Below are 25,981 nucleotides of genomic sequence, written 5' to 3' on the forward strand. Positions count from 1 at the left end.
CAAATAAATGCTCTGTCTTACATATTGGCAAAAAAATCAGAAAATAAAATACAAGCTGAATAGTCAAGATCTTGTTGATGACTCAAGCTCTGTAAAGGACCTTGGAATACTCACCTCTAATGATCTAAGTGCTAGAGCCCACTGCAACTACATAGCCAAAAGGCATTAAGAGTTGTTAACCTAATCCTACGTAGCTTTTCTCTGGTAATATCACACTACTAACCAGAGCATACAAAACATTGCTAGACCAATACTCGAATACAGTTCATCAGTCTGGAACCCACACTACGTATCTGATATTAGCACAATTGAGAAAGTCCAGAAATATTTCACAAGAAGAGTTCTCCATTCCTCTACTCGTTGTAGAATACCTTATGCCACCAGACTTGAAATTCTAGAACTTGAAAACCTTGAATTACGCCGTCTTCGGTCTGACTTAAGCATGGTATATAAAATCATACATTGCAATGTCCTACCTGTCAATGAATACTTCAGCTTCAACCATAACAACACAAGAGCACACAATAGATACAAACTCAAAGTAAACCGCACCAAACTTGATTGCAGGAAATACGACTTCAGCAATAGAGTGGTCAATGTCTGGAATACTCTACCCGACTCTGTAGTTTCTTCCCCAAACCCCAAAACTTTAACCTTAGACTGTCTACTATTGACCTCACCCCTTTCCTAAGAGGTCTGTAGGGGCGTGCATAAAGCGCACCAACGTGCCTACCGTCCCTGTCCTATTGTTTCTCCTATTCTTTTATTTTTCTTATATGTACCCATTTCATGTATTCACAACTATGTATACATTTATACTTATTATCTTGTAAACAATTGGCAAATCAAATAAAATAAAATAAATAAATAAATAGACTGGAAATGCTCTCAGCATCATTTTCAACATCTGCTTACTAAGAAGTTTGGTATTGTGTGGATTTTTTGCAATTCATTGTTAATTAGTTGATGCTGATCAAGCAGAATAATACTAACTACATTTTAGGTAAATGTACAGGAAGAATGCGGGTTTAGGGAAATGTTGGCCATGTAAACTAAATAAATATCTTAATTCCATTAACTGGACAGTTTCTACTGTTTTTTGTGAGTCAAAATGTCATGAAGTTGTAAATTTAGGCCAGCCTCTCATTAGGATTCAGGTCTGAACAATGAGCGATAGCAGGGGTATAAAATAAAATTCAAAATCCAAGATTGGGATCTATTTATTGGGATCCACTGAGGCGCCACAGAAGTATGCAAGTTTTCGAGTTTTTGAGGAATTGTCATCAAGTTTAATATGAAAAGCAGGCTAATCCAGAAAGTATTTCCCTCTCAAATCCCTATCTCGCTCGCTGTTGCTCTCTATCACACCTGGTTTGTGTCTGGCAGGTGCTTGAAGGGAGTTATTCCTAGAAAGTGACACCCGCCCTGGTCTGGGTGGCTTCCTCAGGCGGCCGCTCTCCAGAACGCTGCTTTGGCAGGAACCGCAATGGAGGAAATCCGGAGCCGCACCATGAAAGGCCTCGCTGATCTGAGGGGTTTTATCAACCTGACTCCGAAGGAAAGCGACAGCTCGAAGGCGGCAGCCGCAGCAGAAGCAGCCAACGCGGAGACTTGTGAGTGTCGGAGAGAGGGAGGCGGAGGGCGGGTCTCTCCAAGCCTTGGTTTGGGCAAGACCGCCGGTTTGTGGGGCTCTTCCGGCACGCAGCTCTCTTCTTCGAAGCGTGGAGTGCAGCCCAGTCGCCCCTTGGGGATCGTGAGGCGTTGGCCTACTTCAGTTGGATGTTTTTTTGTCTGGCCCTTTTTCTGCAAAGGTTCCAGTGATCCCGAAGAGTTCAAAAGAAGGCAAAAGAGCACAGCCGCCCCGGAGGAAATAATCCTCCAGGCAGGGAGACGGATCGACTAGAGCAGCGGTTCGTTTCCTATACGAAATTTCCAATTGAAATCCTCAGACATTTGAAATCCAGTCTAGACCAGATTTGAATTTGAAATTCTCAGGGCTTTCTGAAAAATTTGAATAATCTTTCTTTGAATTACTGAGTGTTCAAATAATCCTTTGAAAACGTTTGAAAGAAGGGTAAGCTTCCAATTTCCTGGAGAGGGATAATTGATATATTTTATTTTTATTTGATTTGATTTGTCAATTGCTTACAAGATAATAGGTATAAGTATAAACATAGTTATGAATACATGGATACATATAAGAAAAATAAAAATAAAAGAAAAGAAACAACAGGACAGAGATGTAGGCACGTTGGTGCACTTATGCACGCCCCCTACAGACCTCTTAGGAAAGGGGTGAGGTCAATAGTAGACAGTCTAAGGTTAAAGTTTTTGGGGTCTGGGGAAGAAATCACAGAGACGGGTAGAGTATTCCAGACATTGTCCACTCTGTTGCTGAAGTTCTATTTCCTGCAATCAAGTTTGGTGCGGTTAACCATGAGTTTGTATCTATTGTGTGTTCTTGTATTGTTATATTGTTATGTTATATTGTTATATATAGTTCATTCTAATTTCAATCATGTCGCATGTGGAGTCTTGAGACGAGATAGTTGCCCCAGGTTAAGCAAATTTCATATTATGTGGCAAGCATTTTAAAAAATTCATTTGAATTCAGAGGAAACTTAAAAATACAGGTTTTTTAAAAATTGGAGAGCCAGTTTGATGTAATGGTTTAAGAGATCAGGTTAGAAAAAGGGAGACTGAGTTCTAGTCTTTCCTTAGGTGCAAAGTTAGTCAGTGACCTTGGGCCAGTCATTAGCCATAGAAAGGAGGTAATGGCAAACTACTTATGAACTCTAGTGAAGAAAACTGCAAGGACTAGTCCAGACAATTGCCCAAAGTCAACTCTTGACTTAAATAACAAAAATCGTCCACACCTTCAACACCCAGACATACTCAAACAAAGAAAAAAATAATAATCTGGCCAAAGTATTAGATTTCATAATAGAAAATGGAAACAGCTATTTCATAAGGCTTGTGAACATCACGTGGCATCATTTTGACTGGTAGTAATATTTGCTGTATTGCAGCTTTTTTCATGATAGCCACAGCAAAGGAGGTGGGCTTGCTCATTCACAAAATTATTTTTATAAATATCAAAACAAGTAAGCTATCTCCTCTGCTAGTTCCTGTCCTTTATCGGAATTTCTTAATTAACTCATTAAACTATCCCCATGTTGCTCTTCTACCAACAATTCAAAGTGACATACATACAGAAAAAAATATTTTTCTTCTTGATCGGTTTAAGGCAATATATATACATGATATATAACTTTGGGCCAGTTACTCTTCCTCAGCCCAGCCCACCTCATAGGGTGGTTGTTATGGATAACAGGAGCCAGGAGTATGTCTCAGCCAGCCTTCATGTCTAAGAGAGACTTAAAACTCACTAGTGCGGTATGTTAACCCCTACATCAATCTGTGAGCTTTCTATAAGAACAAACTGTGCTTTACAAGGGGAATGTGGAGGGCATAGGGAACAGCTTTGAAGTAGGGTAGGAGGAGCTGGTACCAAAGCAACAGACAGATAAGAGAGGTGTAAGCCCTGTCCAAGAATACAAGATAAGTAAATATTACAGATAATAGAGTTGGAAGGGACCTTGTAGGTCATCTAGTCCAAAATACCCCAGATAAATACCATTCTTCTTCCCACAAAGATAAAGTAAGGGAGGGAAAGCACATTCATACTTGCAAGAGTCTGTTGCTATAGCTGTTATAATAAAAGTAGTAGTGATCTATATGGCTTTGGTTTCTTAGTTTACCTTGTAGAGCTGATATCAAGCCACCCTTGAAAATATCTTGCTTCAGGGGTCCCATAGAAGATGATCTTATGGAGATGGGCCTTTCGGTAGATGGGTTATTCTCACAGATCTTACCAAAAGCACACATTTGTTTCAGAGTAAGTAATCCAGGAGGTAATCAGCTGCTGGGTTTTGTAGAGTTTTAAACATGTTAAATTAATTTTTAAATACTTGATTGTAATTATATTTAGGGATATGTGGTCCTATGGAAAACTAAGGAAACAATAATAAAAAACTATGCCCACCTTGCTTAATAGAAGTGTGATATACTAGATTTAGATTCTGTACTAGAATCAGAAGGGTAAAAGTTCAAATCTAACATAGCTGTAATAATCACCAGATGTTTGTGGCTACTATAACCCAGACTGCCTCACGGGAGTATTCTAACATAAGATTATCAAGGGAAAAGTAAAGTAATTTGAATTTAGACATTTAAGATCATTATCAGAAGTTCCTCAGTTTCACAGAAGTTGTGGTCTTTGTTTTGCAGTGCTTCCAGATGAGAAAGAATTTCAACATGCTGCTAAAACTAATAATCTGGACGCTATGGAAAGGTTATTTAAGAAAAAAATTAATATTAATGCTGCAAATGTTGTAAGTATACAAGCACTCTCTGTACTTAATTTATCTAACAAGTAGATTCATGTTTCTTCGTTATTTCATCTAATTTAGGAAAAAAATAGTATTTATTCTTTAGTCTTTGGGACTTTTATTTGGCTTTCTCCCTGCACTAGATGTGTGCAGTTTTGAGAATGGAGGCGAGTAGAAGCAAGCACAGTCTTGCTATACCGGTCAGTTGGTCCATGGATAGCCTGAACCTTTTGGCCACGCAGTCAAAATTGGGCCCAACATTGAAAAGAGACACTGTGTTGACAATATGAGACTGGGAGACCAAACTTAGGGAATATGCAGCAATGGCAAAATGAATAGTACATATCCAGAACAGAACTTTGAGTAAATTTAAGCAATAATGGCTCCTCTCAGGGGTGGGATTCTACCAGTTCACACCTATTCACTAGAACCGGTTGTTAACATTCTAAGCAGTTTGGAGAACCAGTTGTTAGAAGAAATTACTGGCCTAATCCTGTAAGGAAGGCAGGAAGGAAACATTCTGGTGTTGCTTACAGAAACTGCCTCTTCATTAACCCCTTATTACATTCTTGGCAGGACTAGACTTTCTGTCTCAGGAACTTCTCTGGAGTTTTTCCCCACTCTGCTGGTACTTTGCTTATGTGGAGTGACCATTCAAAGTTACAATGGCACTGAAAAAAGTGACTTATGACCATTTTTCACACTTACAACTGTTGCAGCATCCCCAGTCTTGAGAGGCCAGGAGAGGAGATGCGTGCCTCGATGTGAATGATATTGAGTTGGCTGTGCCCAGCCAATAACATGCCCACCAACTTAGCCACACCCACAGAAGATTGTTAAAAAATTTGAATCCCACCCCTGGCTCCTCTGTATATTATATATTACATAAAAACATATTTATTTATTTATTTTATATTGCCACCTATTCGCCCATCATGACTCAAGACAGCTTACACAATGTGCTACATATACTCAGTCATTTAAGTATAGTAGTATGGTATATATGCTACATATACTCAGTCATTTAAGAATCTGTCTTTTAAAGGAAAAGTAATTGATGTAAAGGTAATTAGGAGCAGTTTGAATGTTTATAAAAATTAAATGAAACCAGAAATATTTTTATTGGACATTCTACCAGAAAAAATATTATAAAGAGATTATATACGTGATTTTACGTCTACTAACTGCATCTAGAATTGAATATGCTCAACAATGGAAGTGTGATGAGATCCCGACAGGTGAGAAGGTAATTCAGAAAATATTAGAATGTGCAGAAATGGATAGACTAACACTTACTATCAAAGATAAAGAAGAAACTTAATACTTTTTGACATGGGACTTATTTTATTGATGTCTAGACAATGAAAACAAAAGTTAGAAAGAAAGGGACATAAAAAGGATAAATGTTAAAATGGAAATTTGTTAAAATGGACAAACAAAATATTGTCATTACAGTATTAATGTTATTGTGATACATGTTATTGTAAACACTCTGATTATGATTGCCTAAAATAATTGTACCCAGACAATTATTGTTCGATTGAAATGGAATTTTTATATATTATACAAATAAAACAAATAAATTTTTTTAAAAAGTTAAATGCAATCAATCACTGTTAGATATAATTGTAAGGTATATAGAACTTAATATTGTGTTTATTCTTCTTTGTTTTATTAATTTGTTTTATTTATTTTATCTTTTTCTCCTCCTTTTCTTTTCCTTTATATAGTTTGCTTCTGGAACAATAACAAATAATGGCAATATCACCATTAATATTAATCTTTAAAGTTTTATAGAAACTTTTCTTAAAATGATATAACGAACCACCTTTTATACATTTAATTAATTAATAAAACAATGAATTTGGAATGTTGTATAATGGTAAATTATTTGCTTACTAAAATTTTACTATGTCTTTTTCCATCTTTATCTACATTATTAATTTTAAAATAAAACAGAAGCTACACCTTTCCTTGGGCTTATACTGTAGGCGTGGAAGTTTACAAAATGTGGTGTTTTGGGGAAAGCGTTAGGATGATGACCCGTTTAATGATGACCCATTAAACAGGCTTGCTTATTAGCCATAGTTCAATTGGCTCAATTTAAATGCTTCCTATGTCTAATTTTGTGTCTGATTTTCTGTGTTCATTCCCCATGATTTATTTCATGTTTTAGTTGAAGCGCACAGCCCTCCATTTTGCTGTTGCAGGAAATCATATATCTGCAGTTGACTTTCTTCTCCATCACAAAGCTAGAGTTGATATTGCAGATAAGGTATATGCAACTGATTTCTTATTGCTATGTTTATAATAGCTGAAATAGACTGAGAGGCTCTTTTATGGAAAAGAAGGAATCCGCTAGTATTGTTTTAGACTAACATATTTTCTTGCAAGGAATTTTAATAATATGTGTGAGTCTAGCAGTTCCCAACCTTTTGGGTGCCAGGGACCAGTTCTGTGGAGAGAGGTTTTTCCGTGTGCTGGGGACTTCATTTGTTTGTGTGGCCCAGTTTCTGGCATGCTGTGGATCAGTGGCACGCCACAGACTGGGAGCAGAGGACCTCTGTGTTAGTTTAAAAAGAGGCTACCAGATTCATTCTGATCTTTAGTTAGCACAGACATCTCTCCTCCTATAATGCATTTATTGAAAACATTACTTTTAATATATCTGATTAATCATGCCCAGGCTATTAGAAAAATTGAATTAATTTGTCATTTAGGGTTTTCCTTCTAAATAGATAAGAAATAAAATGATAGAGCCATTCTAAAGGTGGCTAAAGGCAAAACTGAAGTGCTGTAAGATTCATTGGAAACACTGAAGATTTAGACAAGGGGATAGAAGAGAACACATCAAATTTGCACACAACACCAAGCTGGCAGGAATAGCCAATACTCAAGATACAGAAGGTTCTTGACAGATTTGAACACTAGGCCCTATCTAACAAATAAAATTCAATGGTGAGAAATGTAAAGTTCTATATTTCAGCAAGAAAAACCAAATGCATAGATATAGAATAGGTGGCACCTGGCTCAATAGTACAGTAGTTTAATATGAAAAGTTTAATATGAAAAGAGGGATCTTGCAGTCCTAGTGAACAATCACTTAAATATGATCCAGCAGCGTGTTGCAGCTGCCAAAAAAGCCAATGCAGTTCTAAGCTGCATTAACAGAGGTATAAGAATCAATATCACACAAAGTGTTAATACCACTTTATAAAGCCTTGATAAGACTACATATGGAATACTGCATCCAGTGTTGGTTGTCATAGTGTAAAAAAAAGATGTTGAGACTCTAGAAAGAGTGCAGAGAAGAGAAACAAAGATGATTAGGGGACTGGAGGCTAAGATGGTTGCAGGAATTGGGTATGTCTAGCTCAGAGGTCTCCAAACTTGGCAACTTTAAGATTTGTGGACTTCAACTCCCAGAATTCTCCAGCCAGCATAGCTTGATGAAAAGAAGGATTAGGGATGATATGATAGCAGTGTTCTAGTATCAAAGGGGCTGCCACAAAGATGAATGGGTCAAATTGTTTTCCAATAAAGCAGTTTTAAAAGACTAGTTTTCAATTTCATTGTCTCTTCGAAGTTTATATTTACTTATTTTACTTACTTTTAAAGCATGGCCTTACTGCCATTCATCTTGCTGCATGGTCTGGTAATTTGGAAATAATGCTGATGTTAATTAAAGCAGGAGCTGATCAAAAAGCAAAGAACCAGGTATGTTATTCCAAGATATAAGCCAGCAATGTATACAACAGAAGGATTTTTAATTCTGTTTTCAGTAACTGTTCTTTCTTTTTCTTAGGAAGGCATGAATGTTCTACATTTTGCTGCTAAGAACAATGGTGTTAGAATAGTGAATTATTTTATCCGAGATCTTCACCTGATGGAACTCAATAAACCTGATGAGGTATTATGAGTGCAAAGAATACTACAAGCAATTAGACAATGGATATTAGTAATGTTTCTGTGAATACTTTTATTTAAAATACTGCACATGCTTATAAATATGGCTTCCATTTTTTAATCTATATTTCATGAATATTGATAGAACAGGCCTTTGTTTTATTCAGTGTTGCTTATAGAGTGAGTCAAAGCTGGCAAAGACAAGACTCTCATGACAATGTCTTGTCCCTTGGGCCTGAAAAGTGTGTTAATATTACATGTACGTGTATAAGGGACACAATTGTATCACAATGCTATGCCAATCTTTTTGCCATCTTAGATGCACACACACACACATGCACACACACACACACACACACACACACACACACAAGCCTAGAGATATTGCTAGTATTGTATATTTCAGGCTCCTCTTGATTAACCATATATTATGAATTACATTAACTGATCTTACATATATTCATATTCTCTGCAGTAATTCTGAGCATGCATCAAGATACCTGGCTATTGCTCAGCTAAATGCTGCATTTGGCCTATAAATTTGGGGGCTATACTCTGAAAGGCTTGGCTCAAAAATCTAAATTCAATTCAATTTAATTTTAATTTAATAAAAATAACATTCAGTTACTCCAATATAATTGATATGATTGACTTCAATTTACGTTATGATTTTCTTCTTTTGTTTCTTTAAATATTGCAAACTGATAGCTCCTTTCTGATGGACTCTTACAAGCTTCGAGGAGCTATGTGTGATCCTGAGGAATTTAATCTAAAAGATTGTGCATATACTGTGGTTCACATCACATATATAGTAATACAAGAAGATTTAAAGATTTGTTTTTTGATTTGAGCAGCATTTAGAAATCTTCCCATTAAAAAAACCTACAGAATTAGAATTAGCATCACTTTAAAGAAGTTAGATCAGGGGTCCCCCACCCCAGGGCTGCTGCCTACTATGGGGCCATGAGCTGTTCGAAACCGAACTGTGGAAATGCACTCTATTTGCACAAGCAGCGAGTGTACGGAGCTACATGCTCACATGCACTTGCTGGCCACTCATGTTGAACCATCCCCTCTCCCCACACCCTTGTTGGTTTGCAAAGCCATAAAGAATGGGAAACTCTGAGTTATATAATGGAATTGGAAGACCATTGCTACCTCCTGAGTCAGATTTATTTAGGTAAAATATCCTTCTGGTATGTCTTGTTCAGGTTCAAATGGCACTTGTAGCACTACCAGAAGATATTCATGCAGAATTTGAGCATCATCTTGCTCAGCATTCTTGTAGATCACCTGTAGATAATTTTGTAGTTTGGCTGGGGATCACCTGCAATCCAAAGGGACAAATTACTTCCAACTGGGCTAAAACTTTTGGTAATTAATCTTTGAAGAATACCAATTTTCTTCCCTAGTGTCTTTTAACTTCACTTTTCTCCCAGAAAGGGAGAAAGCCATTCCTACTGGCAGCTGAAATGGGCCATGAAGAAATGATAGATGAGTTGATTACCCTTAATTTATTCACCTCAGAAAAGGATAAGGTAAGCCTATTTATAAAGAAGGTTCTTTGATTTTTGTATGTCATATACTTAATTGTAAGAGGGTTCTTTTGGGAAATGGTGCAGACCACCAATAGACTACTGCTATTGTCCCTGCATTTCTAGAGAGATTTTTTATTATATTTATTAAAAAGATTTTTATTATATTTATTAAAAATATATTTATTAAAAAATAAACTTATTTCTGAAATTTATCACTCATGCCAAAGTCCATCTCATTTAAAGAGTCTTTATAAACAATTATTTTCTTTTTTGTTGAGCTATGTTGAGCTAAATACAGTTATTGTATCTTTAGACATCATGTACAATGCCCATCTTGAAGTTAGTTTGCCTCTGTTGCTGTCAGCTGCTTTTCTGAACTGCTGAAGTGGCTTTTGCACTATGTTGATGAGGGTGGGAACAGCTGCTATATGCTTGTAGCTTGTCAGTATCTTTGGTGGAGTGAAGTAGCTTCTGGGTTCTGCTTCCTCTTTCAGTTCCTGTGCTGTTGGCTTACTGGAATCCATACCTGCTCCTTTTTCGCACTTCTTTACTAAGCTACATTTCATCATGATATTCTCAACTGCAAATTCTTCCTCTGCTCTGTCACATGATGAGAATCTTTCTCCATCACACACACTGGGCCACGAGTCTAATTCTCTGTTTTAGTGCATATTAAGCATCTCTTATCTTCCACTTAAGCACTTCCAGAGAAAGGCAATCCACCACTTCTCCAGTTATTATATCACTGTTCTTACTGTTAACATTTGTCTAACAATGCAGTACTTCAGGCTACTTCTGTTGACTGCCAGCTGCCTGCAATTTGGCAGTTTGAATCTCACTAGGCTCAAGGTTGACTTAACCTTCCGTCCTTCCAAGATCGGTAAAAATGAGGACCCAGATTGTTGGGAGCAATATGCTGACTCTGTAAACTGCTTAGAGAGGGCTGTATAGCACTGTAAAGTGGTATATAAGTCTGTTATTGCTATTTATTTGAGATGTAGAAAAAAAATCTAAAACTAAAATCAGCAGGTAGATTTTTTTTAACAGGTGAAACCACATTCTCTATTTATTGATGTCTAGTGAGCATTGAATGGGCACTGATGCAGGGACAGGGATCTTCAACCCCTGGGCCGCAGCCCACGACTGGGCTGTGAGCCATTTGGAACCAGGCCGCAGAAGCTACCTTGCTTTTTCACTGTCTTACATTTGTATTATGTCTACCAGAAGTGTGATTGCATTTTCTGTGAAAAAAATCAGTAGAAAGTCATATTGGTGTTATATGCAGTGGGTCAATCCTGAGTGGCTCTGGGAGAAGGGATTATTTAAAAAGTGAGTGGTGGGGTGGAGGGTTTTGTGGCCCACAAGGCAATTATCTCTCTGCTGCTTTTTACTCCCCCCCGAATTTAATTAGCCAAATAATGAAATAATTTGCAAACATATTGAACAGTGTATATATTTTAAAAGCATATTTTATTTGAAATGGCAGATTGCATACTTAGCAAAATACCAATGTACCAAACACCTGCATGCAGTCTTGTATTAAAGATCTAGCATTATGTTTATCATTCTTGGTTCAAGAATGTTTGTTTTTAGTGATAATTCAAGCCTACATTCTTAGTTGTCTCTGTACATTTTTGTAGGAAGGAAACACTGCCTTGCATCTAGCAGCTAAAAATGGCCACAGAGATGTGTTAGAGATTCTTCTTCAACAGTGGGAAGATATCAATGAACTCAATCAGGTAAAAATACAAGAAATAGACTGAAAGATTCATAAATAAAAATAAAAATAACACCTTTATTTTTAAAAATAAAGAAAGCAACTCATGCTCAAAATTCAGACAGGCTTTTACTCCATGCTGACTGCAGAACAATGGGGTCACACAGGCATAACAGAGCATGCCCGACACCACCCACAGCACTGCATTTTGGACCAACCATTTCTCTGGAGTAGTTTTCAAAAAGATCCCTATGTGGAGTTCATTACTGTAATCCATGTAACTATATCTGCTGTGGATGTTTTGTTTATGTTTTATTATTGACTGGTAAATTGTCATTATTTGGTATCATGTATATTGATTTGGTGATGTACAAATAAAATCAATCATTGTGTATGATCAATACTAAGGTTACCATTATTTATACAATTTTTCTTTTGCCAATTATTAAACATGAACCACCTTTGAAAATAAATAAAATAACTGCTGAAATGCAGGCATACATATTTTGCAATCCCATATCAAAAGTGTCAATAGAAAAATTACCTTTAATAATCTTCCATTTTATAGAAATTATCTGAAAAATATTCTTACCTCCTATGAGCCAGTATTGGGTAGCTGTATATCAGCAGCTGTACCTGACATTAATGACATATTTCATTTTGTATTGTTCTTCAGAATTGTGAAACACCATTTTATATGGCTGTTGAAGGAGGCCATGAAAAATGTGCTGACCTCTTACTGGAAGCTGGAAGTGACATCAATATTTTGAACAAAGTATGTAGATACATGTGGTGTTCTTTATTAATTTACTAAGATAATTTTTGTTTTAATTTTTCTTGTTGTAAATTAAAAACCAGATAAATTACTTTTGTAAAATTTGTATTAAAATATAGTAGGGCTGCCAGATCTGGATGGCAAAATCCAGATGATCACTAGATTTTAAGTTCCCTATATATCATTTGATGGTATTCACCTGGATTTTTATAGCCCCAGTTAACTCATCTCCGTCTCATTTTTGTATCTTCTTTATTACTTATTTTTGTAATAAAAAGGAACTTAATGCGACATTAATATAGAAGTTCAAGGAAAATGAAAGAAACAGTAATATAATTATTAATAGTATCCCTTAAGCATCCCACTAATACAAATTAAGGATATGGAACAGCTATTTGGAAAATTGCAATCATTATTTTTTAAAACTTCATTTTCTGCTTTCCATATCATCCAGCAATAATCCAGTGCAAATTTTCTGAGAAGTAATTTTGTTTACTATGAAGAGTATATACAAATGCAATTTTAGCCTGATAGATTTAGCTAAGGTGGCATGATTTTGATTTGGTAAACTATATTTTTCCCCTTTCTCAACCATTTTCCTTTTTTCATATATCCACATTTCACAGGAAACATTGTGTCTTAAATCATATTTCCTCTGTTTGAGTAGCATTAGAAACTATGGCATAAGTTACCAGAGTTTCTCTATCAGAACTAAATACATAAGGAGATGAGGTAGAAGAGAGTATAAAAACATTATTCATGCATTTGATGTAGACTTTGATGAAACATGAAATAACTGTGGCAAGAAATAATGAATTATTCTCCAAATGTGTTTTCTGGAGATTGGTCTAATTAGTTTTTCTTAAACATTTTTTGTTATTAGCACAACTGTACATATCTTCCAAAAATATATATTATTTTCCCTTCTTTTCAACATATTTCTTTCAGCAAAATGTCAGTGCATTACATGTTGCAACTCAAAATGGACACACACCTTTGGTCAGATTTCTTATCAGTCATAATATTGATCTGGATGCTCAGTCTCAGGTGACTTTTTGTTATTGTTGTTTTCTCATATGTTATATCCCTGGCATTTCTTGACATTCTCTGAAAGTGGTGATAGCTACAACTATGCATAATTCAAGACATAAAAAGAGAAGAACCACAGTCTGCCTAAACCAATTAAGCATTCTATTTTCAGTTTTGCTGAGTGAATATTAAAATATGCCAGCTCTGAAATAAAAGATAAGTAAAATAAAGATAAGTAAAAATATTCAGCTGGAGAAATTGTCCATTAATATTTTCAGACATACAATATATGTATCTCATACATTTGCAACAGTTGCAAGAGATTCCTTTGCAAAAAATTTGGGTGATGTGCTTGCACCTGCTTTAGCAGTGTAGCAAACACTTGAATCAAAGTGCTCATCCTCCTCATTCGAAAATTCATCACAGAATTTAACTATAAAAAGGTACAGGATGAAAGTTTTGTGCAAACAGCAATAGCTGTGATTTGAAAAAAGGCTGAATGAAATTACAGTTTTTAAAAACCTGGATTTGAAAAATAGGCAGGGCAAAATTCAGTAGAATTTCTTAATAAAATGAAGTAAAAGTTGTAAAAACTACATGTCAGTGTGTATGTGTGACACAATAGAGCATATGCAAATAATTAAGAGATTTTCTATAATTTAACAAAATTGCAAAAAAAATTGCAATACTGCTCTTTTAACAGAAACATTAAGACTTTTAGCAATCTATATATGGATATATTACTTCATAACTAAATAATCCTAATTTATTTAGGACTGTAGGCAAATAGTCTGTATCAGAGCTGTCTACAAAGAGGGCTCAAAAAAGTCAAGATGATGGCCAGTCATGTGATCAAAACCTTGCCTTGTTCAGCAATGGATATAAAGAAGGGTGTGCTTCAGTTATATAGTTGTGATCGCCATCTTGACTTTTTTGACCTCTTCTTGGAGGACAGACAGGCTTGGTCTATGCTGTTATAAAAGCTTTACCATCAGCATGATAGACATAGCTTAGGAGAAGTTTGTTGAATTTGTGAAATTAAAATATCTATGATCAAGAGAGAGGTATTTTAATATTCTAACATGTTTGAAATAAAACAAGTTTGTAGTGGATATAGTACTCATAAAATTCAATTAAAGTAAATGCATAAACTAGCCATCTGAATAGTGGCTTTTAGTGGGATAATGGAAATCTTGAATAACCTTATTGGAATTATATATTTGATTGTTAACAGATAACAGATAATCAGAGTTGGAAGGGATCTTGTAGGTCATCTACTCTAACCCCCCCCCTCACCCAAGCGGGAGACCCTACACCATTTCTGACAAATGTTAATACAGGTTTTCATCATATTTTAAAACTTTTCAACCTGGTCAAGCATGATTTCTTATGAATAAATCATATGGTTTCATGATGTTATTTCTCCTCTCTTTACAGAAAAATAATTCTCCTCTACATTTGGCTATCACAAAAAATAACTTATCAGTGATAAATAGTTTAATAAAGGCAAACCATAACATAAATTGCCTAAATAAGGTAAGAAATTATTGTTAGAATCATTTGAACATTGGACACAATATTTTTCTGTGTTTGAGTGTATAAATATTAAAATGCTGATATTAACATATCAGCATTATGATTTGATTTATGGCTTGGCTGCTCATTGTCCAGACTACTGCCTTTGACTTCAAACTCTCACATTTCCATGAAACCAATACAACCCTCTGAGACAAAATTACCAGGGAAACACTCCTTGGATTTTTAACAAAAGTAAAGAGAAAATCTCCATTTTAGAAGTTCAGCTTCTTAGCTCCTGGGGACATCCAGCTACTTTTCCTAATTTCCACATAAATACATACAGAGAAGCAAACAACAACATTGCCACGTTTATTTTTAGAAAAAGCTTGAATAACATGTTTATTCTGATTTTTAAAATATTCCAAAATATTTTAGGCAGAAATTAATACATTTAAAACAATTATAATTAAAAAAATAGATACTGATTTGGATGGATACACTTTTGGAATTAAATTGGATGGGAGAAAGGGGATTGCCATTGAGAAAGTGCACTCTCTATATTTGCAAGAAGAGGAAACTTGCAACAGGCCCTGAGCCAAACTTATTCATTGCCATATTAATTCCATTCTTTGCATGGTGCGGATATTCTTTGTTACATTTTTCTAATGCAAAAGATTTCTGAATAATATTATCCTTTACATCTACAAGAGACATCAAACACCTTTACATCTGGCAGCAGACCTTGGAAATGTGGAAATAATAGAAACGTTGCTAAAGGCAGGCTGTGACTTCAGCATGGTAGATAAGGTATTCATGATTCTATTAAAATGCATTTCTCCTGCATGTCTTGGTTTGGTTTTCAGATTATCCCTTATTAAAATAGAATTCTTGACTTAGATTAAAACTTGCAACAGGGATAATAGAATAAGACCTATGGTATCAGACATAAAATAACAGTATTTTTTCTTTGTATTTCTGACATAAAGTAGTACAGATCCTTGAGTTACAACTGTAAGGGAGCCTGCCCATTATGGTTGAAAATTGGGAGGACAGTTAAGTGAACCACCTATCTTAACAACATCCCCATCTATGGTTTTCCCAATGCATTTGTTAAATGAACATATGGTTTGTTAAGTGGAAAATCAGGCTTCTAAATCTAAGTAGCTGAATTCTTTAATTATAATTCTGTAGTCCCATTACAAACACCATTGTTAACATTTTGGTTACATTCACACAATATACTTAACTGGGGTACCAAGTTGTTCCATTTCCTGGGATCACACACTACCTTAAGCACAAACTAATTAAACATGTCAGGTTGCATTTCACTAAACCAAATCAAAAATTTGGCAACTGCAAGACAGAAGTTCCTAGAAATGAGATGGTTCCATTTCTCTATTCTCTTCTGAGGCTTCTTGGATTTTTTTAATGTTCCAGAATGCATTCAGCAAGAGGGAAATTATTTTGACAAGTAAGACAGATAGACTAAATATTTTTCAGAGGAGTTTGCATAGGGAGTACAAAAAAAAAAAAAAAAAAGCCAGAATATTGGTCAAAGTAGCACAGTCTTTTTAGGTATATTAAAAAGGGGTGGAGCTTTGATCTGTTGTATCCTGTGGCTCTGCTATCATTAATAAGACTGGTTACACTGGAGGCAAATTATTGTGCAGTGATGGAAAAAACAACCACTCATTTTTGTCTATCATGAGCTGAGGCTGAAGTTGGGGAAGGAACTAAGTTGTAACAGATGGCTATATTAGAGATTTATCTCTGTTCAGAGCCTAATATACAATCCACTCTTGCTTTACTAAGATTACCCACTCTGGATTACTTGCAGCACCTGGTCCAAGAAGTTTCTAGAAGTGTGAGATACTCTTCCCTCCTTTCACATCTCATTTGATTTGCCTGCATACCTGTCACCATTCCATACATAAGTTGGTGTTAGTGCTGGTTGAAGCAGGAGGGCACAAATTCCAGTCTGATGACATAATGCATGATCTTCTCACTTCAGAGTGTGTACCACAATATGATGTGCCAGCAGCCATGTTGGCAATCTGCTCATTAGGCACTGCTCCACAACCACGCACACAATCTGCTAATGTGACTTGCAGCACACCATGCATGCAATCTTGGAAGGAAGTGTAAATGGGATTTCAAAGAGTTGTATCTTTCAGCTGACAGCTTTTGCCTGTCGGCCATTACCCACTGAAAGTGACCAATGTGTACTGGGCAGATTATTAGCTCAATTACTACCAAAGCACTCGTGTCATGTGTAAAGTTATTTATTGGAAGAAAATGGAAAACATCAATTTAAATTAGAAAAAAAAGTGCTTTTTGTTATGGGGATGGGAAGAAAGCTGTATCGCGAAGGTGTCCTTCAAGAACTACTATCCAGACAACATTGAGCTAAAGTGGGGCATGTAAATGTACCTACAGCCACTAACTCATTTTTTTTTTAAAGTCTACTCAAAATTCTACAAATTTAATAGGTTGGAAATAGTTGCACTTTTACATGGAATGGTAAAATGTAGTACCGGTAGTTGGCTGGTTTGCAGGATTTTAAACTTTTTAAGAGGGAAATAGAGAATCCATGGAAACATTTTACCTACTTGGATACATAATTATATTTAGATTGCTATAAAAATTGTGTGCTGCTGGCCAAAATAACTTTTTAAAAAAACACTTATGATACTGGTACATGGTGGTGAGATTAGAGAATTTTGCAACGTATTCTGTACCTTAGCACATATTTTGTGTGTGTGTGTGTGTGTTCCTTTCGTTTAATAACTGACAATGTTTACATTTTAGCAAGGAAAAACTGCACTTGCTGTAGCATCCAGAAGCAATCATGCCTTAGTTGTAGACATGATTATAAAAGCAGAGAGATACTACATCTGGAAACAGGTAGGACACAACTTATTTAGCTTTTCTGGTCAAGCATGTTTCTCGATTATATTGAATTTCATGAGAAAAATAACTTATTTTAGTTCTGGAGTTTGAAGCTTCCTTGAAGAACTGGTAGGAAATCTTAGATCAGAAATATCCCATTTCTTTCTTTTCCCTTTCCACTTTGCCCAGCAGCCCTTCCTCATGCCATCATGATAAGACTAAATAAAAATAAGATAAAGTTAAATTCTTAGGTTGCTTTTTAACTTTTATTTACTAACGAAGTCTTGACTTTCCAGTTTTCTTCCTTAGATGATAGTGTTAAAAACTGGCAGAAGAAATAATTGTATTTGTAGAATTGTAGTTTCCAAAGATAATTTTCGTAAGTGTAATCCAAAATATGTCTACTTAGATATGTTGGCTGCTGTCAGGTGTGAAAGACCAGGCCCAATGTGAAGATCCAATAAACTGGTTTATTGCTGTCTGTGCATAAGAATATTCTCAACTAACAGCACCTGCTTGGAATTAGATAAGGGTCCAAAGAATTCAAGGGGTTTGGACTTAGTCTGCTTGTGGCTACATAGGGATTCTAGGCTGTTCTCCCTTTTGATTCCACTCTCAGGTTCTGCCACACTTCCTATATTGTGCGTATTACAAACCAGAAAGCCAGATAAGGCAACAATCATGTAGATAAATACCAAATATATTATCACCAGCCTTCCTAATCTTGTCACTAATTACCTCCTTGAATTAAGGTGTCATCTGTGTCGATGCTAATGCAATATTTTGACAGCTTATTGGTTGAACCTCCCTCCCTTCTCTGTGGTCATTGTACCTTTCTCATTCCAGTAATATGGGACCCTGGACTTGTTCCATGTTCCAATCCTAGCTGCCTCTTTCCTTGACACTCCTGGGCAAAGGTCTGTAAAACAGGACCCACAGATATATGGCAAATTTATTCAGCCTTTCACTGTATAAACTTGTAAAACCTCCATTTTTGCTGAAGAGACCAAGGAGGGTTTTACTTTATGCCGTTACTTTCTCTTGCTGAAAACAACTGAAGATAGAGGACAGAGCAGGAGTTGCAAATAAAATAGATTTAATTTGGACTTACCTGGCTTTCTTAATGCTGTGTGATAATATTAACTATATTGATAGGGAAATATACATCTTCCCAGTTGTCTTATGTGTAAACCTGATATGGGTAAGATTTTTTTAGCAACTGTTTTGTACCATAGGGAATAGAAGGGGCTGCTTTGGAACCTAGATAAATATATTTTCTAATCTTATTACAAACACAGGCAAAGGAAGAAAACGATATTTCATTACAAAGAGTAGCCAAAGAAAATAAGAAGAATTGATTTTTGAGCAAAGAAAGTGCCTCTCTATAAATGTTTGTTACAGGCAAAGAGGGAGAGCTCACTTCCACAATATATTCCCTATGATGTTATAAGCTATTTCCTTATCAGTGGAAAATAACTTTGTGCAGATAATATATAAAAGAAGTAGGACAATTTGGGGGAAGCAGAGTACACTGCATGTATTTTTTAAAGTCCCAAAGCATGATTTGTGAGCAGATTTCCTCTGGTCTTATTTATTTAGTGTATGGCATGTGTTAGCCAGGGATCACCAAGGTGGCTGGTTGCTTCTGTGAAACAATTTTTTTCAGGCAATGTTATCTTCACCCGTGGGACGCCTGAATGCCAGTAGGCATTTGGGGGAGGCTCCTTTCTTGTCCCTATGCGGTTTATTCACTCACAGGAATTGAACCGCTGAGCTGCCGAACTCAGCAGTACACAGGCCCAGAGGCTTACCATGTGAGCCACCGTGGCCCCTTTCCTCTAGTCCTCTGGTCTAAGACAGTAATAAATCGATTGACTGAGCAGACTTCAGCATTGTTGAGCTTCTACTTTTACTAGTACTCCAAGATAAATCAGCCAGAGCCTGGTGAACGAGGCATATAAAACTGAAGAAATTAATACCTCTGAAGGATTTGATGTTCAGTACCAAATACCTAGAGATCCAGTTTGACGTAATGGTTAAAACATCAGGCTACAAGCTGAGTTCTATTCTGCTTTTGGCACCTGAGCCAGTTACTTTCTCAGTCCTGGGAAGGATCCAATGGTAAACTATTTCCGAAAAATCTTGTTGGACATAATTCAGTTGGACATAGTTGAACAGAAGGAAAGAAAAACATAATCTACATTATTAACGTTTGTAAAATATTTAGAATAATATCCAAATATTATAGTTCTTTGAGAGTGAAAGCAATTATTGAAGAATACATGATTTAATCTCTGAAATTTCCTTTGCAGGAGCATCACTGTACTGATGTGTCAAATATTAATCTATCTTTTAAACAAGATCACAACATACAGACCAAACAGTTCCGTGCATCTCTTTGGAATCTAGCATATAATAGGTTAAAAATGCGAGAATGGGTAAAACTGGCACAGTTTTGGAAGTTTACAAATGAACAAATCAAAGCAATAGAAGAACAGTGGACAGGTAACTTGCTGAATTTATTTTTTAAAAAAAAAAACCGTGTTCCCATTCCAAATACAGGAAACTTAACTAAAATCTAAGTTAGTATTTCTGAGAGATATAGATTTCTTTCTTTATAAATCTCAATCCTTGCAGTGTTTTTAAAAAAGAATTGAATAGGGAAGAAAATTGGAATAACTACTGGATATTCTTGCAAATGTTGTTGCTAACATAGAAAAATTAATATGATTGTATGTGTGTTTAAAGAAAAATAAAGTGCAATTTCATTATAGTATGTTGAATGTATTAAAGAGACTAGGACTTAAGATCATTAAAAATCCTCCTCCTTTCAGCTTTAATGAGACTGTCACTATAGCTTTCATTTTGTGAAGTTTCTTAAAGGTGTATATCACAAAGGCCAATCAAAATTCAAGGCACTTTAGACCCCACCTTTATGAGGTTCATCATTATCCAAGCTCAGTTTTCAGTATATGTTATATCAGGTATCTATTTCAATATTTACATTTCTTCAGAATAGATTAAGTAAAAGGCACTTTGGAAATTGATGGTTCTTTTAGTTCTTGCTGCAAACAAGCCAGGACTGCATTCCAGACAGGCGATAGGTGGTGTCATATACCTCCCACTCTATTGAGGGAGGACTGTTCAGTTCTAACATAGATGGACTCTTTTACCCTCTTTCAAACTACCTATCTACAATGGAGTCCTTTCAAAAGTTCCAAGAAGATTCCGCAACCATTTGTATTCTGATTCAGGTGACCCTGAAGACAGAGAAACCCCCAAGCGGCCTCAAAGCTCTCCCAGAGAGTGCCAACATCCAGATGATTGCAAAGAAATACAATCCTTCCACCCCACTCCATCATCCTGTCAGAACCCATCCTTCCATCCTCCCACCATTTAGTGTCAACTGTCAATACTTACTGTAAACTTCCATCCCACCACCATCCAGTCACAACTGATGAAGCTTCTTGGATGAGAAACAAATCTACTTCTTCTTCAAAAAGCACTTCAGTTGCCTTTTGAAAAAGCACCTTTGAGACAACTACAACCTGGATGACTGAGAATCTCCCGAGACCACGGGTGTCAAACTTGATTTCATTGAGGGCCACACCAGTGTTGTGCTTGACTTTGCGGGGGGCAGGGTGGGCATGGCCAGCTCGACATCACTCATGTCGGGGTCACCTGTGGTGGCCCAAGCATTCTGCCAGAGAAAATGGGCTCCCAAGCTCTGTTTTCGGCTGCCACAGCCTCCTGCAACCCTCTGCCAGCGAAAACAGAGCTCGGGAGGGCCAGGCCCTCCTTAGCTCCATTTTCGCTGGCAGAGGCAACGCGGGCCAGTCCTTCACTGTTTCCAGAGCGGCCCCATGGGCCAGATCTAAACACCCCATGGGCCAGATCCAGCCCCTGGGCCTTGAGTTTGACGATCCTGCCCTAGACAATTATATTCCTTCATCAAGATTTCATAAACATCCAATTAGTATATATGAAATAGGGACCTGATTCCATTACAATACGTGAAAAACTATTTTTTCTACTTGATTACTCTTCAACTATAGGATTGGACTAGGCATAAAAACATTATAGGAGAACTATTCCTCCTTTACTGTTGAAGATCTAGGAACCTCCACTGATAAAAACAGACAAAGCATCTTTATCGCTTGATAAAAACAGAATACAAACTTTTCCCCTTGACTGTGATCTAAAAAAAGCTACTTTGCATCCCAACTGATTGTCCTTTCAGCACCTGTATTTATTGATTCCCCAGACCAGCTTAAACCTACAATATTTTATTTATATCTTAAGAGGAGGCCTTTCTCCAAGTGCTTTGGTAAGATAAATGCATTAGGAAGAGGTGCTTTCTATGACATGAACATACTCTGATCTTTCAAAGGCGATTCAGTTTTAACTAAAAAATAAAATGTTTTGATTGCCCCAGGATTTTGTTTATATGTTATGTCCTTTGTACATCTTTCAGCTGGTTGAATTCTGTCCTATTTAATATTGTGGGACAGCTTAGAAGCTTATTATTTTATATTGTTGATATTTTAAACTTTAGCTACTGCCCCGGAGCACACTTTCTGATATGAAAAATAACTATTTTTGTTTTGTTTCCATAGAGCACTAAAATACCTAACTATGAGGAGAGGGGCAATAGAACCCTCCCCAAATGAATATCCAGCTGTAGATGGGAACGCCAAAGCTGTTTAATCCTTTCTGTTCCTGTTATTATTTTCTCAAAATCATACTTGCCAAAGCCACTGTCTCACCCACAGAAAGATACAGAATCTCCATAACTTTCACCCTAGATAGCAAAAATAATTAAGGAAATAACATTTTGACTGCTAATGTGGTGAGGTGGAAGGGGGGGGGAGGCTGAATAACAAAACTCCTAATATAAAAAAAGACTAATGTCATCAGTTTTTTATGTCTCATTTGTGTAATATCGTCCTCAACATTTCTGTCTTTGCAATCTCTATAGTAGTAGATCTCTTCATATTTCCCTTTAAGAATTAGTGGAGGGAACAAGAGGCTTAATAGGCTTGATTTTCATTATGCTGTGCCCCTACTAATCTCTTCCACCTTCCCTTTCCAACAAAAAAGTTTAAGAATTTAGGGTAAACTCTTGAAACAAATCTTTGCAGCCAAAAATGTGACATAGAAGCATTTCTCCAAACAGTAGGCTAACATTTTGTATATTATCCTCTAGGGGAAAAGAGCTACAAGGAACATGGATACAGAATGTTTCTTATCTGGTTACATGGTGTTCTGATAGCTGGCCAGAATCCTATTAAACATTTATATGAGGACCTGATAAGCATGGGATTTCCACAACTGGCTGGTGAGCAATTGTTGTAAGCATCACACTTAGAGCCTGTTAGAGTAGTTCACCTTTCCCTTTTGGAAAAGATTCAGGACAAAGAAAGTTAGATTACAGAGAGCAGATTTACAGGCATGCTCTTACCTGAAAGGGTCTTCAAACAATACTTTTTTAGTGAGAAGCCCCTTAAAAACACTTGAAGCAGCTTGTTTCCACATGATGAACCAAATGACATTAGTCACCTAGTTCTTATTATCCAGTCCTGCCTCCAGCAGAATAGCTTGCTATTGGAAAAGCCAGGAGATTCCATATTTCAAACAGGGAGTGTTTCTAGACCAGTGTTTTTCAACCTTAGCCACTTTAAGACATGTGGACTTCAATTTTCAGAGTTCTCCAGGCCAGCATGACTAGGTGACTTGAGGCTGCTCACCCAACCTACCACACAGGGGGTTTGTTATGGAGGGAAATAGGAAGAGAGGGCATTGGGTATGCTGCTGAATAAAAGGGAGATATAAATCAAATAGAGAGGCAATGCAGAGAACAACAACATGCTCTTTTAAGGGAAAAAAAAGGCAACATAAGTATGCTGGACAGGCAGAAGTATAATCAAACTTTCTAACAAATAAAACAAGAACCTGCAAATACAGGTAGTCCTTGACTTAGGACCACAATTGAGGCCAGAATTTCTGTTGCCGAGTGAAAAATTTGTTGTGAGTTTTGCCCCATTTTATGACTTTTCTTGCCACATTTGTTAAGTGAATCACTGCAATTGTTAACTTAGTAACATGGTTGTTAAGTGAATCTGCCTTCCCCATTGACTTTTGCTTGTCAGGAGGTTGCAAAAGAGGACCTGGGACTCTGCAACTGTCATAAATGTGAACCTGCTATCAAGCATTCAAATGTAAATCATCTGACCATGGGCATGTTGCAATGGTTATAAGTGTGAAAAGTTACCTTTTTCAGTGCCATTGTAACTTCAATCGGTCATTAAGGACTACCTGTATAATTATGGATAACTATGAATATATTTCTAGGCAAAACCCACGCTCAGTGTGTTTGATGGAATTATTTCTAGGAAAGCACAGAATTGCAACTGAAAAGCCTGTTGACTTTGTAAGCTTATAAGAAACAAAGTGGTAGTAAGCGGGTCAATTTCTTCCTAGAATAAAAGCAAAGAAGCCAAGTTTATTTTGAGACAGGTTTGTTTCAGCTTCATAAATCGGTAATGATTTTAGTTTAATTTTAAATGGCTACATGTATATTTTGTTTAAAATTGCAGCAGATGGTCTTGAGTGGCTACTAAACTTTGAATATTATGTCTGAATCTATTTACATCTCAAAAAGATTAAAGGCGATTTTCTGAATTCTAACAAGAATATATCCTCTTGCAGAAAAGTTCAGAGCAGAAAATAATGCTGGCACAGAATCCAAGAAATGCTCGGTTTCATGAAATTCAAGGGAATCTGAAGCAATGAAATAGGAGAATAAATGAGTATTAAAATATTATTTATAATCAAGTTCTCCAATGTTTCTCTATAAAGAAAGCTTATCTTCTCACCACTTCTGTAATATCTCCCACCCCATCAACTCCCCATCCCCATGCTAACTAGGACTTCTCCACCTCCATTGGCTCTTTCCAATCCCAATTCACCATTCAGAAATTTCCAGCTTTCCGATTCATTTTTAAAAATCTTGAGTGGCTGTATCCCACTCAGGAGTGACCTAATTTGGAGGTGGAAAAAGAATATGGGGTTATGTGACTTCTTGGGTTCCAAAAGCAGTGGGGAAATGAATGTGGCAGTGGATGAAGATCTGCTTGAAAATAATTTTAGTCAATAATAGATTTTTTTCCCCTGTGAATGGCTGATAATTCCTGTAGGAATCCACTTGCACCTGAGGGCATATTAGCAACTCTGCCATGCAATCTGTACATAATACTCTCAGTTAATTTTTTGCAGAATGAAACATTTCTTGAGATGATTGCTTCCACAAGTATACTTCTTTTTAATATTTGATATTTTAAATAAAGTATTTTCTAAGAACCCTCGTGTGAAAAGAGTAGCACGTTGTATTATGAACAAAACAAATGAAGTAGGATTTAAAAGATGAGACAAACTCTGTCTTCAAGCACTATCATCTCATAATCAAATGCCTTTGACTTTGTGTTTGAGACCCTTTGAGTAGAAATATGACAGACAGCCATACCAAGTAAAAAAAGTGCATCCTTGAATGTAAGATAATAATTATAAGATATTTAAATTGCAATCCTAGGCACATTTTTCCGGTAATAATGTAGAATATAGAAAGAAATGCATGAACAGAAAATTAGGGGGGAGAAGCAGAAGAATTTTGGTTGGATGATGTTGATGAGATCCTGAAGTTTAATGGACAGAAGCAGTATGAATCGGTGGATGGGTGCGGTAGAATATGAAACTGGCATGCGAGGAAAGAAAATATGGGAAAACATATTTGTTTTTCACTATTTTCTGCCTCAAACTTATTTTGCTTATTATTTATTTCTTTTGCACCCACAAATGAGAGTATCATGTATGTATGTGTGTATGTATGAATGCAATGGGTAATGATAAAGTAATTAATGCTATTGTTATGGATGTGTTCGTGTGGTAATCGGGAGCCAAGCTCAACCTGAGGCAGACTGTATAGTCTTATAATGTACTGTACTTATATTAAGAATCTGAGGCAACTAAACATAGTAATTAGTATTCCTAGTATAAATTTAAAGCACATTTGCCTCTTTATCAACGATTATTGCATATAACAAACAAACGAAATTATGGTTTAGTCCTGAACAGACACACTTATGATACAGCTGAAGCCATTCAGATTTGAAGGAGAAAAAGTGATTTAAGTGCACAGAACTGTTTATGTAATAACTTCAGC

At 36.3% G+C, this 25,981-nt stretch overlaps 2 protein-coding genes across 35 annotated transcripts in view; one reads left to right on the forward strand and one right to left on the reverse strand.

Moving 5' to 3' along the window:
• Positions 1–1,373: 1,373 nt before the first annotated feature.
• ANKDD1B (ankyrin repeat and death domain containing 1B) lies at positions 1,374–25,122 on the forward strand. Of its 2 annotated transcripts, none has more exons than XM_026670615.2 (15): positions 1,374–1,613; positions 4,291–4,394; positions 6,568–6,666; positions 8,010–8,108; positions 8,197–8,301; positions 9,737–9,835; positions 11,476–11,574; positions 12,229–12,327; positions 13,276–13,374; positions 14,794–14,892; positions 15,583–15,681; positions 17,683–17,778; positions 20,076–20,268; positions 22,970–23,101; positions 24,472–25,122. In XM_026670615.2, exons 1-15 carry the CDS (start codon positions 1,487–1,489, stop codon positions 24,528–24,530), a joined length of 1,608 nt encoding a protein of 535 aa, XP_026526400.1. In that variant the 5' UTR covers positions 1,374–1,486; the 3' UTR covers positions 24,531–25,122. The 2 variants fall into 2 exon arrangements, with proteins under 2 accessions (XP_026526400.1, XP_087814419.1); XM_087958293.1 differs by lacking the exon at positions 1,374–1,613 and adding an exon at positions 1,661–2,074.
• POC5 (POC5 centriolar protein) overlaps positions 24,265–25,981 on the reverse strand; it is a 31,744-nt gene continuing 30,027 nt past the window's right edge. For all 33 annotated transcript variants that reach the window (XR_015748194.1, XR_015748176.1, XR_015748187.1 and 30 more), the window contains one exon: positions 24,265–24,543. The gene's annotated coding sequence lies outside the window, so the exon portion shown is untranslated. The remainder of the gene's footprint in view (positions 24,544–25,981) is intronic.

This window comes from Notechis scutatus, chromosome 2, assembly GCF_049901735.1.
Source record: "Notechis scutatus isolate UNSWTSFEM ecotype Mainland chromosome 2, rNotScu1.2, whole genome shotgun sequence".
NCBI lineage: Eukaryota > Metazoa > Chordata > Lepidosauria > Squamata > Elapidae > Notechis > Notechis scutatus.

Coding starts and splice junctions, on each gene's coding strand:
- ANKDD1B (XM_026670615.2), top strand. CDS start 1,487: ATGGAGGAAATCCGGAGCCGCACCATGAAAGGCCTCGCTGATCTGAGG. Junction 13,375..14,793: donor ATCTGGATGCTCAGTCTCAG/GTGACTTTTTGT, acceptor CTCTCTTTACAG/AAAAATAATTCTCCTCTACA. Junction 20,269..22,969: donor AATAGAAGAACAGTGGACAG/GTAACTTGCTGA, acceptor ATTATCCTCTAG/GGGAAAAGAGCTACAAGGAA.